This window comes from Aulonocara stuartgranti, assembly GCF_965226115.1.
Source record: "Aulonocara stuartgranti genome assembly, chromosome: 11".
NCBI classification, from domain to species: Eukaryota; Metazoa; Chordata; class Actinopteri; order Cichliformes; family Cichlidae; genus Aulonocara; species Aulonocara stuartgranti.
The window spans coordinates 15339411-15354927 of record NC_138947.1 but is presented as its reverse complement, the minus strand read 5'-3'; the positions used below and the strand labels follow the sequence as shown (position 1 = coordinate 15354927).

At 39.5% G+C, this 15517-nt stretch overlaps 1 protein-coding gene across 1 annotated transcript; it reads right to left on the bottom strand.

Moving 5' to 3' along the window:
• Positions 1 to 713: 713 nt before the first annotated feature.
• Positions 714 to 15120, bottom strand: gnl1 (guanine nucleotide binding protein-like 1). Its single transcript, XM_082551607.1, has 12 exons — positions 14867 to 15120; positions 13775 to 13922; positions 12283 to 12419; positions 12013 to 12164; positions 8607 to 8678; positions 6222 to 6414; positions 5924 to 6022; positions 5598 to 5780; positions 3714 to 3892; positions 3289 to 3466; positions 2319 to 2459; positions 714 to 2208 (listed from the first exon to the last, which is right to left on the bottom strand). The coding sequence occupies exons 1-12, from the start codon at positions 14937 to 14939 to the stop codon at positions 1937 to 1939; spliced, it is 1827 nt and encodes a 608-aa protein (XP_082407733.1). The 5' UTR covers positions 14940 to 15120; the 3' UTR covers positions 714 to 1936.
• Between the last annotated feature and the right edge of the window lie 397 nt (positions 15121 to 15517).

Sequence of the window (15517 nt, the reverse complement as noted above, 5' to 3'; positions counted from 1 at the left end):
TATTAATTTATCAAATAAGGCCTCATGAGGACTACAGACTGGTCGGCAACCCCCCCGGGGATCCCAGGGCACTAAGAAAAATGCATAATCCTAACAGCTGGTTAGTATTTATTGCAGGTCGTGACGATGATACACCACAAGCATCCGTGCGAGGTTGCTTTGGTTACTAGCAGATGGATCTTCGATCTGTAGTACAACTGTGAAAAGTGCAGTGCAAACCAGAAACCTGAACATTTGCTTTCAAATTAAACACAACTTTTAAACTTCGAGGCAAACTCTGTCTGGTACGCACTGGATTGTTTTTTTTCCATTATAGCTGAGTGACTTGTTTGCCAGTGTTTGCAGACAAGTTGGTGTCTTCCATGCAACCTGCTGGAAATCAAAGTGATCATAAGGAGGCTTTCAGTACAGCACCACATACTTCTTTGCGACCATTTTGATGCTAGCAACTGCCAGCAGCGGTTGCTGAATACAAAATTTTCTCTAGGATCACTGGTGATCAGGGGGTCACTGATCAGTCTCTAGGCCTGCATCAACGGGGCTTTAAGAGTGACAGCCACCAAACATCTGCAACCACTTGCAGAATACACATTCTTCTGCAACTGAGGACTAAGGTATCATACACTCACTTTGTTAAATATACTCTAAGCCAAATAAAACACTTTTAATCTTGTTTCTTTTAGTTTTATAAAATACTGAAATGTAACAATTAATTGCAGTTTTAATAGGATTTTATTGATGAGGGAGAGTTTCTCTGCTCACAAAACCTCATGGTGGCAGGAATCCACTGCCCAAGAACAACCAAGAAAGAAAAAGAAGATTACAAATTGCAGCTTTTAGAACAGATTAAACAAACTTCTGGCCAATTATGGTCTGATTTTACAAGCATTCGACAGAGTCACGCTAGTCCCAGTCTTGCTAATCAGCTGCTAGCTGTAGCTTTATTTAACAAAGGGCTCAATCTTCAAACGTACCTTTTGGCAAAAAAAGTAAAAATCAAAAAAATGTTAAACAATCCCTTCAATTATTGTTAAGCAGTCTCGGTTGGATAAAATTCACTGTGCTGGCATCAGCATATAAACATGCTAAATAAGCGCAGCCGAATCCTGGACGAAATACTGACAATCCCCATCAACATCTATGGAAAACAGTTGTAGTAGTTAAAACACTACAGGTTTAATTCCTGAAACAGCCTCATCCAGCAATACAGGAGTGTAAACACCCACCACTACCCCCAAAAAACCCACATCACTCTCTGACGCAGAATAATGTAAATTCAGATCAGATAAATTATCTCTGACTCATAATAGCAGTAACTGTGCGTGAAATGTTTACTTTATTAGTTCTAGTTATACAGCCTAACATTTCCCACGTACCCTCCCACACCCTCTACTCAAAGTTGAGACACGCTGTGGTCAATGAAGAGGATTTAGAGTTGTGTTCTTTTAATCTCCAGCTGCTCTGAGAGCCAAATGGCTGCTTCAGTGAATGACATCATATCAACAGTGCATTTGATTTGTTTCATCATACTTTTCCAAACTTTGGCATCTCAGCTGTGAGGTCACTCATTTATGAAGAGATTGATCATTCCAGGCTGAGGGAAGTTACTTCATTTTGTCTCTGAGAACTACATGCAATGTGTGAAGCTCAAGTCAAACCAAACCCATTCCTAAAAGCTCCATTTTAAAAAACAAAGGCTTCAAGGAAGAAGAAGCAGAGCAGAGGCACAGCATGGAATATGCTTTATATGAATGGATTAGAATCAAGCATGTTAATGTACAGAGAAGGTAATGACACGAGGAGGCGGAGGTGCAACAAAAAAAACGAGGAGGAATGCAGGTCTATGGGAAACAAGGAACGAAGAGTGGACTGGGGCAGATGGGTAAAAGTCAGAGCAGAGGAACAGGTTATTTCTTCCTTGCGTCTCCTTCTGTTATCACTCGCACTCATTTTCCCGAAGGACGTTGTACATGTTGACCGTAAAGCCAGATGGCTTATCGTCGCTTCGTCTCGGGTGCCCGAACCCCTCATCTTCATCGTCCCCATCTCCGTCCTCGTCATCGTCCGCATCCCTGTCTCTCTCTTCCTCTGGCTCGGTGCTGGACTCGCCATCCTCCTCATCGTCCCTCTCTGCGGTTCCTTCTTCCTCTGTTGCTCTTCCTTGAAGAGCCATAATCTCTGGCAAGTCTGGGTGATTTTCCCAGTGCTCTGCAGACCATAAATAATCCCCAAAATAAATTAATTCCACCCACCTGGCATTTTAACTTTTCGAATAGTCTCAGAGTTGAAATGAAGAGACACAGAGGGCCTTCTCTTACCTCTCAAGCAGCTGTACCCGGGCGGTCTGAGGCAGAGGCACAATCTGCCATCAATCGCCAATCTAAGGAGGCTATTGGCTGCACGGTACACGTCGTTGCGAGCTGCTTTCGCTGTCTTGTAGCCTCTTCTCTCCGCCCAAGCTGAAAGAAGGAAGCATAAATTGGTGACAATCTATCAAATGAAGGTATAATTAAAAGAGCACAGTCTATATTTATTTTCCTACTGGTAATAATGTCTGTGTATCCAAAATATCACGTCTGCCTATTCCTGTGCACAACTTGTTGTACTGATAATATTAGAAACACCACAAAACTGCCTGACTCGTTCTTTCATTATCATGAATGAGGCTGTTGTAGTTTATTTTGAGTGCTTTACTAAAACACCACCCTGCTACTGTACATGGTTGTTAGAGCACCGAATCCACAGCTGAGAACAGCCCAACTAATACTGCCTGAGTGACATGGACATCTAGCTGTCTGAGTAAATAACAAAGCCCGTTTAAAGGCCAGAGTTTATATTTGTGATGTACATGTTTAGTCTAAACAATGTGCCTGGGGTGCCACAGACAGCTAGGGCACGTCAGTATTTGTTTTCTAATTGTTTTATTGACTCATTTTTATTTTCGTGACGTTGAGCAGCACTTTAGTCAGCATTTGTTGTGATTAAATGTGCTACATAAAAAATTGACTTTGTTCAATTCGACTTGATAAATGGACCAGTGCATTGTTGGCGGATTTTTACTACAGGGCTGTGTTGACAAGAGAGAGCAAATAATGGCAGTGGCCCTGCAGCAGGGGATTGGCTCTCCTTTGAATTGTACTGATTTTGTTATTTTAGAATCAATAAAGATCTGTGACTTGCATTAAAGGAAGCTTGCCATTTATCCTCTCAATATTTTAGAGTATTGAAGTTTCCAAACTATCAACGACCACAACAACTCAGATGCTGTGACGCTAACTACCACCTTACCCTCGCACACATCCCAGGCGGTCCAGCTGGGCTCCTCAGACTCCTGGTTTCTTTCATTTTCCTGCAGACTGGGATGTTTGAGCTTCAGTATGGAAAGGAAGGGGGTCCTCTCACACAGATAACCCACTGAGCTGTAAGGTTCTTGTAGCTGAGACACTGGGTAGATGCCTGCCAGAATCTATAGAAAATTCATTTAAAGATAAAAACAAGAGGAAGAAATTCACGAACAAAATAAAGACAGGTCAGAAATTACCTTTGGTAACAGCAAGATAGCAACTAAGAGCTATTTAAAAATGAAAGCGACAGTCACACAAAATACTCCTGGAGAGCGTGCAACTCAATACAATTATGTTTCTACCGCATCCAATCGGGCAAGTAAAGTGAAAGTCACATTTACTCTGGAGTACACAACAGTGAACTTGTACCTGTAACTGTTTATTGACACGGGAGGGGAAGACCAGCCCGGGGCAGTCACAGAGCTTGACTGTCGGAGTGAGGTAGTAGGTCTGGAAGTATTTGGTGTGACCTGGGGTTCGAGACACGCTTACCACCTTCCTTCCCACCAGGCTGTTTATAACTGAAGATTTACCAACATTGGGAAAACCTGGAAAACAAAGAGAGGTTACAAAGGCACTCATATGTAACAGTATTCAAGCTCTATAAATTCTTTTTAAGAGTCACTGTTTGTGAATTTATATTCAGATGCCAATAACTACATTCAGTCAGGAACACTAGATTCAAAAAAGGAAGTTTGTAAAAACTTCTTAATGTTTAATGAGAGTGAGGTGCATGTTTTAAGTGCATGACGCAATGTCTTTTATTAAAAGATAGAAACACCAACTGTACGGTCACTTCGCACATCAACACCACAAGAAGCAGATCGAGCAGGTGTTTTTTGTTGTTGTTGTTTTTTTCAATTAACTTTGCGAAGAGATAATTTAGATAAGCTCCAATATGCACACTTTGATTTAACAATATACACACAAACACACACACAAACACACACACACAAACACACACCCACATACAGAATCTGTTACAAGAAGCAGAGGAATAAAAACACTGTGCCTATAACAGGCAAATATGAACTCAAATGACCTGCTGGGTGCTCGGTTGAGCGCAATGAAATGCATCATGGGAGGTTGCTGCAGAGCCAATATTTTCCCTGACAACTTTTCTTGTTGTATTTTATTCTGAAGGCTGAACCCTCCCTCTTCTGCCACACTAGACACTGAAATTACCACCATCATTTCAGCCACAGTTTTGCAGTCGGCCAATATTTCTACCGACATTTCTCACTTTGCTGAGAGGAATTCACACAAGTAACTTCTTCTGCATGAGGGAGCACCTACAGCTATGACCTTGTGACGCTCACAGACACGTCCAAAGATCTAGATGGAGAATTCTAAAGTTACGAGCAAGACTGACCATTAACAATAACAATGTGAGAAGGTACTGTGGGGGAAATCATTATTTGACATCCTATTTTATGGATATTTGCTTAAAGAAAAGAAATAAACTCTGTCTAATTTTTCTAGTATTTTCATTTTGACGAAGATAAAAATATCAACCAAATAACATAACATAAAATATAACATAAAAGTTATAAATTGATTTGCAAGTCACTGAGTGAAATACATATTTGATCCCCAAGCAAAACATTAGTTAGTATTTGGCTGGAACTCTTGTTGATGATCACAGCCGTAAGACGTTTCTTGTAGTTGGTCACTGGGTTTAGACACATCTCAGGAGGAATAGTAGCCCACTGCTCTTTACAGAAAGTACAGTTTTCTTGGCTGCTGCTTGGAAAATGAAGCTTCAGCTTCCTCACAGATTTTCTACAGGACTGAGGTCTGGAGACAAACTAGGTCACTTTACAAGCTAAACTATTAGCCTAAGGAGGCTGCATATTGAGATTGGCCGATCTACTAATGGTACACTCGATTATAATCAAGATACACATAACAGACATACCATGACTTCCTTTCTATGGCCTTCAGGCTAAACCTATTTGTCCTCTAGTTTTTAATCTGAAAATCGAATTATATTGTTGTGGACTGGTAAGACAATGTTCTTTCCTAATCAGATAAAAGTGAAATAATACTGTGTTCCCAGATAAGCATGGATTTGAGGTACTTTTTTTCCTATCTGAAAAAACTATTCTAATTTCTTACCAAAAAAGCAATATCTGGAGAAAATACTAAGATATACTTTCCAAGTTTCTTAACAAGAACCTGTTTTGCTATAATTAAAAAGAAAATGTTCATTGATTCTGGCCAAAGATTGTTGTTCTCTGAGAAAATGATTACCTATGCAGCCCAATGTAAGTACACCATCTTTGTAGAGCTCCTGTGATGGACTGCTCATCTCCAAAGCACTATCACTTTGATGCTCCACCAAGACAGACTCTGCTCCTTCATCTGTCCGTTCTCCGTCCAGCCGCTCAGAAACAGCATCTCTCTGAATCTTCTGCTCCCAGCTGGAGAGGTCAACTGACAAAACAACAAAGCAACAAAAAACAAAAAGATGATCAATAACATTTTGAATGAAAAGCTGCTTAAATTCATCGTGTGTATAACTTAATGTATTAATTATTATTATAAAAGAAGAACAGTGAAATGACTTTTTCTCCTACCTCTCCCTGATGTGATCTCCTGGCAAGACTTTAGGATATCTAAAGGACCTCCAGCCTGACTCCAGTCAGCCTTTCTCCTCATCCTCTTCTTCTGGAGGACTGTGAGTCAGAACAGAACAGAAAAGTACAACAGTTATTGCAGTCACTACAGGGGCTGGACAGACACACAGCAGGTTATTCTGATTACACTGTGCTGAAATAAGCTCAATAAGTGACAGGTTTGTCTGTCTGACTTTATTTTTCATGTATTTCTTCTCTCTCTAACCCCCTCCCCCCCATCGGCTCTCCCTCTCCTCACCTGTGCTGTATGGCTGGCCACGGTGTGAGGTGAAGCAAACTATTTCCAGGTGGGGGAACTGGGAGGCCATGTAGTGTTTCCAAGCGATTACCAGTGGTGGAGGACACAGGTCGGCTTTGTTCAATACCAGGACCACATGCTTCTGTAGCTCTCCAGTGATGTAGTGGTACAAGTCTGGAGGGAACTGCAGCACCTGGGTGGTATACAGGTCAAGTCAAGAGCAATAGAAACATTCATAGGTAGTTTGACAAAACAATGATGGAGCTCACACTTAACCAAATCCAACAGAAAATAGGTACACCTTATGTACATCAAAAACCTTTGGTTTTTAGGCGAGAAGAGGGCACTGAGAGAAGCTGTTGGAACAATGACCTCACTGACCTGGAGGCAAAATACTGAGCTAAAGACCTGCAGTGTATCGCAGAGCTAATCCATGGAGGGCTTTGAAAACAAATAATTAATGAAAACCTTTATAGGTAGCTAGTGCCGCTGAGCTGACCAGTGTGGATCTGCTCTGTTTTCTTTGTTGATAGTTAAAAGTAGCTGCATGCTGAACCATCTGCAAATGAGAGTGAATGGAACCGGGTAATCCCATATACAGGGAGTTGCAGTAGTCCACTCAAGAGGTGATAAAGGCATTCCATAACAACTACTGCCTTTTAAAAAAAATAACCCATTAGATTGAATCATTATAAATAGAAACAAGTATAAGTGTACCGTTTTTAAATTTGCATTAAAAGGGAAATGTAACCATGCCAGAAGCACGGAACTAGGTTTTATTTTTAATGTGAATTCCGATGTTTATAAAGTGTTTAGAAACATTCTTAGAGTAACGCTAAAAACTAGTTCATGTGTTTGTTACTTCTAGGCTGGATTGATCAAACCCCATCATACTACCTTGGCCCAATAAAACACTATGATCTAATACCATTTTTTCCATTAATACCAACTCAGGTCAGGTTGACTCGACTTGACATGTTTTTCAAGGTTTTCCATTAGATGATAGTACCTGGTACAGGGTACATTTTAGTAGCTTCTCCACTGGGGTTCCAAGCAATCTGAGGCAATCTGAAAATGTGACATCAACAGACTGCATGCATGACCCATGAGAGTTTCCTCCTTTCAAAAACTGCTGTTTTTGAAACCCAGCAACGAGGGAAACAGCTACATGGAAACAACACTGTGGTCCCCGAGTCTGACATAAAGCCACAGACCGAGCAGCAGGTATAACACCACCTTAACTTCCACCTTCATTGTAGCGTTTGTGTCGCATACAAATGACGTCACAGGACAGTCGGCTCCATTGCTATAACGGTCCCACGCACATTAGGTGGTATCCAGTTGAAATGGAAAATGAGTAGGTACTGATGCAAAAAGAGCTTAAGAGTGCAGGCTTACTTGTGATACCTTGAGTTTCTCACCCCTCTCCTGTGGAACCAGCTTCCAGTTTTGGTTTGGGAGTCAGACAAAACTCTACTTTTAAGATTTCTTCTTTGACAAAGCTCATAGTTAAGTTTGGATCAGGTGACCTTGAACAATCAGATCTGCTGCTATAAGCTCAGGCGTCCCGTGATGCACCTCACCTCTCCTCATTTATGGGCCACTACTGATGCCATTAACTTTTGTTTTCTATTTCCAGTAGATTTGTGTTTTATCTTCTCAGTGCTCCTTGTTCTGATGGAGATCTCTTCATTTTAAAAGGGAGTTCTTCCTCCCTACTGCTACCAAGTTCTTGGTAGGAGAGCATCTGATTAGTGAGATTTTCTCTCTCCAATATGGAAATATATTTTCCTTAAAATATAAAGCACCTTGGAAAGGACGTTGCTGTGAACTGGTGTTATATAAATAAAACTGAATTGACTTGAATCTTCAGGAGCAGATCACACAGACACACACTGAACACAGCAGTAACTGAATTCAGCTCACTTCATCAGCAAGGTCACAGCATCTATACAATTTAATGAGATGCTGATAAAATGTTCCAGTGAAATTTCTGATAAACTGAAGAGACGAATGAAGGGTCAAATTTATTCACATATAAAATACGGTCATTTATTTTCTTCTCAAATAACCAGCAGACAGTTTTGGTGCAACTCAGGAAACTCAATTTTACATCTAAAAAGTGGGTAAAATGACAATATGCGTTTGATGCCAAAGCAGCATGAGATAATTTTCTAATTTATATCTTTTCTTGTCGTCTGCCAGCGTGCACCTACAGGTAGTAATAGCTGTATAGAAATCTTGCTATCTACTCAGCGCCCTCTGTTCCCATTCGAGGCTCTCTCTAACAAAACCTGCTTTCAGGATAAAATGCATCAGGTAAACAAACAGATAAACAATAACTTTTGACTGTGTCTCCATCTAGTGGAGACCACCTCTACCTACCGGATGCCTGATGTCAACAATGAGAAGAATCACATCCGACATCTCCAAGACTCTCCAAAGCTGCCTCCACGTCTAAAAGAAAGAAAGCAAATGGGGGGAAAAGAATGAGGTTTAATACTGTAAATAAAACAAATCCACTAGTTCCTTTTTTACTCAACTTGAGGATGTGTTAGAAACTACTCGAACATTTTCCAAGTGACTACACACAAATACAAAAACCCAAAGACAAAGTCAGAGTGGTTGCTTGTAACGGTGTACATAAAGAGAGTTATTTAACAAATAGAAAGCTCTGCTCTGACCTGCGCAGATGGATACCGAGTTTCAAGCTGATTAGCTGCTTGACCCACAACTGTTCAGCAGGTTCAGCTGCAGTGGGCAGCTGTTTTCAGAGAAAAAGCTCTAAATAACACAATGCACCAGACCTCCACAGCTGACAAACAGCAGACCAATGTAATTATTAACTAGCTGGTGAACATGGTGGAGCATTTAGCAGCTCAAGAGCCAGATGTTTCGTTAATTTGCAGAGACTTCATTTGGGAACCAAGAACAGGGACTGAATATTGGACCTAAATTTCCCAGGTGGCCTAAACATTCACTCTGCAATTGAATGATGCTTCATAATTGCCACATGTGTAGCAGTTGTGAAGGAAGGAGTATACTCTTTAAAAATTACCGCTGTGACACAGCAACTCGGAACACATTCAATTCAAAAGCCCTACAACAGCAAGCGACAGTGGCGAACTCTTAAAACAGAAGGGTGATAATGTGAATTTAGTTGCTGCAGAGAATTAAATGAACCAAACTTTCATTGGTTTGGTTCAATGCAAAACTATTTTCTTAAAGTTCTTTTCAACTTGTTTTACTGCTTTCAGAGAGCCAGAAGAGTACAAAAAAACAAACAAGTTTCAGGTTTATTACCTGTCATTTTAACATGTCAGTGTTAGTGACCTGTATTTAACAGCATTTAATCTCTATCACAATAATGACAGAGGAGGGTGCATACTTATGAGAGGAAGGAGTATAAAAATAATCACCATGTGACACATGTGGTCATTGCACAGTCAAAACCACACAAAGCAGCTTTATGCTTTTCCCCTGAAATAAGAGTGAAGGGCAGTAAAACCAGCTACAGTGCTTAAAAAGGCAACATTAACTTAATCAACTTCCACTATGGAAACTGGAATAACCAACACCATTTAAACCAAAAAATGAGTCCCAGAGCTTAAAACTTAGATTTCAAATAGTGCTTCCTACACCGTCATATTCTTTACACTGCAGTACGGTATATTTTACAAACTGAGAAGCTGGTTTCACATGCAAACACCACACAGAAAGGCCTCAGGGAGGTTTGAACCTCTGAGGTGATTGCGCTAACCACTTTACCATGTACTGTCCAAAGACCACCCTCAGTGTTTATATTTGTCGAAATGACAGACAGCTTTCTGATGTTTCTATTAATATTAAAAAAAAAAAAAAAGTTGCAGGTTTAAGATAACATCATTTAAAGTCTAATGTAATCAACCTATCCGGGAAAAACAACATGTTCAATCAGCGTTTTAATCTAAATTATATTTTTCTATTATCCTGACTTCCATTTAAAAAACAAAACAAAAATAAACAGACAATTTCAGACTACTGAGGATCACCTATTACACCAGCCCTGCTTCTGCTGTGATATGGCTCCAGAACCCCCACGATGAAATTAAATGATCTGCAGGGCTTGTGGTTTTGAACAATATTGTTATCGGTTTCATACTTGGAGCAAAACTGAACAATAACACAGCATGCAAGGAAGATATAATGGTGCTTCTACCAGTGGGAAATATCAGACAATACAAAGCTATGTTCTATAACTCTTTGTGATCCCTACATCATCCTGAGCTAAGAAATGATATAATGAGTCTGTGGTAAGTCCTGGAGCCACATGCTGGATAACAGCTTGAACATTTATGCCTTTAAGACAAATATGGCACAGCAGGTCTGCTGGGTAATCGTCAGCTTACCTAAAAATGTGTTAACAAGCAGCAATACTTCATGTTTCATCTGTTCTCAAAGAGTCAGGAATGATTCAAGAACACAGACTTTTTGCAGAAGTGTTCTGCCCCCCAAAAAGCAGTTACCACATTACTAAAATGGCTCCATGACTGCAAAATGAAGACCGATATTGAGAAAAGACACGCATGAATGCACAGTGGCACAGCAGAGAATTTCATTAAATTAGTCACTAGCCCTGGATCAGTGTGAAAATGACGAAGTTTAACCACAGTGGTGTGGCGTGTGATGATTCATCTGAAAAAGTGGAGGGTGTTTTGACTTGTTGGATTCTGGACAAAGGTCGTTAGACTGAACACAAGCATTACATTTATATAAACTAAAGCCCCGTGAAGATAGAATCATAATTATTTAGGCTTAATATTATATTTAAGCTTATGCATATGTTCAATAAGACAGATCTGTGTTCACTCATCTGCCTGCAATCCTGGGTCACTGGGATACTAGCTATTCTTCTGCTTAGCGGTGCTGTCAAACTTAATTATGTTGTTATCACTCAGGTCCAACCATGTTCATGCACACCTTCTACAAACCAGCCTCAGTTCTGTGTGCTTAAATCTCCTCTGTCATTCTGCCTTTTCAGATTCTGATTCATACTGTTTTGTAGCTTCGTCTGAGTCTAATGGCCAAATAATTTCTAATTCAAAATCAGTTCTTTAATGAATTCAATTCATGTCTTTTGAAGGATCACTCCTTAATTAAATTAAATTAGTTAACCTCAATAGTCATTAACTTAATGACCATAATTTATTTAGCTTTAAGACTTATGAAAATTAATTAATAACTAAATTATGAAAATAAATAAATAAATTAAAATGTGATGGTGGTGTTGAACACAGATTCACGGGGAGGTGGGGCCTCACAAGGGCATCTGTTAGTCCCAAAAGCCATAATCCTTCCACAGTTTCACCTACAGAGATATTTACTTCTTTTAGATAGATCCTGGTAACTAAATTAACTAGCTCTCTTTTAATTGCCTTGGCTCCAGCTACAGTAAAAAGTGCATGAGTTTGAGCTTTTACGTAGGGGTGAAAGTGCACAAAGTTGTTTTCTATGCCCATTATTTTGCTTTCATAATCATCGGAAGCCATAATAATTGAGATTAACATCTGATTAAGTGCTCAGCGACAATAAAAGCAACTTCATAGTACAAAGGTTCTCCTAAAAATCAGCACTTCAGCCTGAGTTAGTTTAGGCAGCAAATGCACTCCTGGAACTTTTAAAACAGAATTTGACCTGCAAAACTCACCACAAATGCTGGTGAAAAAACCCCCCATAAATATCAAAACTTTTTACAGTTCATTATTGTGCAGTGGCACTTCTACAGTAAAAACAAACTCCTTTACTTAGTTACCTCCAGATTGTGCTCAAAGTGGCTGAGAGAGCCAGGTGGGTTTCTGGAGTGCAAGTCATCCAGGTAGTCTCTGTACGATTTCTCCTCTTTCCTCAGCAGGCTCTCCCGTGTCATCTCATAATTCCAGGACGGCCGTCGTGGGAAACCAAGGCCTGGCAGTGAATAATCAAGTGTTAGTGTGTCAAGCAGTGACCCACTCCATTAGCCTACTCTGCTCACGTTTGGTTTATTTTAGGATGAAGAAAGGATTAACACCAAAATGAATCAGACCTTTCTCTGAGGGGTAGATGTCATTGATGTCAACCTCAAGTTCTTTGTCCGAGACTTGCTGCAGCACCTTTTCCCTGGCCAGCTTCTTCCTCTTCTCCACTTCCTCTTTACCCTCTTTCTCAAAGTGCAGTCGGAACCTAAAAAATGAGAAAACCCCCTGTTGATCCTTTGTATGACTGTCTGCTGTTATGACAAATTAATGATGAAAGCCCCTATCCAGTGAAAAATGTGCCTTCTTCTTTTTCCTACATTTGAAAGGTTGAACCACATTATTTACAAATACATTATATGAGCATTGATTTATACTGGGGGGAAAAAACAGGTCAACTATGTAACGTCCTACAGACCTAATTTATTTTAACCTAATTTAGGATTAGAAGATCACTCTCTACTTGTTTCCTTTTTCCCTTCTCTCTTGTGGTATCTTCACTTTCTAATTTGTTGTATATTTACTGTTGGATATTTATAATAATTTAAAAAATTAAACAAAGAAAAAGACTGTATAGACAAAAGTATTGGGCACACCTCTTAATTTTGAATTAAGGTGTTTTCAGTACAGGCAAATTGATCACCAAACCATGTAGTCCATCTTTACGAACATTTTTAAGAGAATATGTTGTTATAAAGGGCTCAACGAATTCGAGCATAGTACCATAAAGGATGCCACTATTACAACAAGTCAGTCTGGGAAATTTCTTCCCTCCTAGATATTCCACAATCAACTGTAGGTGGTATTATTGCAAAGTGAAAGGGTTTAGGAACCACGGCAACTAAGCCACAAAGTGGCAGACAAAGTAAAGTAACAGAATGGGCTCGCTTAGTGCTGAGTGCGTAAAAGTCACCGACGTTCTGCTGACCCATTCATTGCAGTGTTCAAAACCTCCTCTGGCATAAATGTGTATGAGGGGCTTCGTGACATGGGCTTCCATGACTGAACAGCTTCTGCTGAGTGTCAGTGGCTTTTAAATACTTTTGATGTGTGTACGTAAAGGCAACAAATTCAACAATTTGAATTTTCTCTTTGTTTACTGACCATTTGACCTGGAAACCGATCCCGATTGAGTAATCAGCATAAAAAGGGGGTGTTAAAGCTTCAATTCTACAGTGAATATTAAGAATGGACTTGAAGCATGAGACAGTTTGTGTCCAGCATTTAAAATCGTGAAATTAAAAACCCTTCTTATTGTTGTATTCTTCTAAGTGTTGTAGAATTTTTATTTTTATAACTGGAATGAGATTATAAGCGTTAATTACATTTTGACTGCAAATCATGTCCAACACAAATTACATTATTTTTGTAAAATTCAACACATGTGAATTTATCTTATTTTCTGCATGATCTTCTAAACCTCCAATTAGTTATCAAAATGCAGCTGCTTCCTACTTAAGCATCTTTTTTATGTGCAACTTCAAGCACAGGCTGTTGGATTTCGCTCAGTTTTACAGAACAAGAATCTGAAATCATTTACAGTGCTGTACTCTTACAACTCACCTGTTAGGGTCATATCGTCCTTCTCTGTTGAAGGGCTGCTGATTTATTCTTCTAATATCAGTGGTCTCGCTGTCTGAGGTATCTGACTGCCGCTCTCCTCCTCGCTCCACACTGGCATTGCGACTGCTTGGCCCAGAGCCTGTGTCACCTGGAAGATCACAAACCAATACCAAGAAATTTTCTTTTAACTTATCTGCTGCTTAAATACTGTGCTTATTAACAGGTTTATTGGTTCATTTTGGTGGAAATGTTAAATGCTTCCAGGCATAAATTAATTGGAACATGATAATGTTTATGAAATTCACATTCAACTATCCTGACCTCTTGATTATTTAATGGAGGGTACAATAAATCCATAATGTTGTCCTGCACTGCAGAATTCATTGACTACCCTGTGTGGATGACCTGACCTTGGTAGAAAAGACTTTCAGTGCATGTCTTAAAGGGTTTACTGGTTACAGTAAGCACTTGAGTATAAACATTGCTATGAAAACTAATACTTTTCTTGTTAATCACGCTTTAAGTGGACTCAGCAACACCTAAAGGAAAGGCAGGATTTTTCAGGAAGCGCCTAGTTGGAACATGCCTAGTTTTGACAAGTTATGTCACATTTTATGGCGTCCTTGATGGATACTAAATCACGTTACTTGTCACGCCGACTTATTATTACTTGAAACATAGACAGCACATGGAAAATCTTAAACCCAGTATGCTATTAGTGGTAATAAATTGACCTATTGATAGCACCACGGTCCAAGACCTCTGTTAAAGTGGCTCTGTCTCTAGTAGTTTCTATGGTTAAACAAAAAACACACGACTTTGCATTATTTAACACATTTAACGCAAGTCTGTGCGCTAATTTTCACGTACTTGCCCACTCCGAAGGCAATGTTATACCACACTGCTTCTTATGACTGCTAGCGGAAACGAGCACTGGCCTCGATTTACGGGCTAAATGAGTGATTTGATAATCAACTTAAGAACCCCCGACAACATGCAGACACAAAGAGTCATTGCAGTTAAACTCAGCAATGGAGCACGGACCGTTAGCAAACTGCTAAGCCTAGCATGCTAACGGCAAAATACTGTTACCTCTCTTTCTCTCCCGTTTGACTTGTAGCTGTTTCTTCTTTTGTTTGTTGCTAAATGGCTTTTTCCGGGGCATAGTTTAAAAAAACAAACAAAACGATTAATATATTTATATATAAAGAAAGCTATGCAGTATGTTTTGCTGCGTAAAGCTTCTCACACAGCTTTCTTATTGGCGTTATTTACATGGATGAAGTTTCTCGACTCGTACACTTTTCAGTGACGCCATATCCACTGCAGACTGCGGAGAATGACGGAAGAAACCAATTTTAGGTGTTGGAAAACCGATCATTTTGTGCATTTGTGGGGCTTTATTTAAATCTCATTTTACGATTACACTTCAAACGATTAAACATCTTTACTTTGTGTATCATTACGTAGAAATATAATCTGAAAATATCCGAGAAATTGATCACGACACCCCTGTGCTCTTATGGTACAGTCCACTTTTGTAAACACCTCGCAAATTTGCACATTCCAGCAAATATACCTGATCCACGGGCATGATTGTCATAAAATAAACAACATAAATGTGTTTATTTATTTTTTAAGAAAAATAAAGACTATGTGAAAGGAATTGGGGGAAAAAGGATAAAAAGTTAAAGTTCCCCCATAAAGCAATTACAGCACATATGAAAATAATTTAAAAGGTAA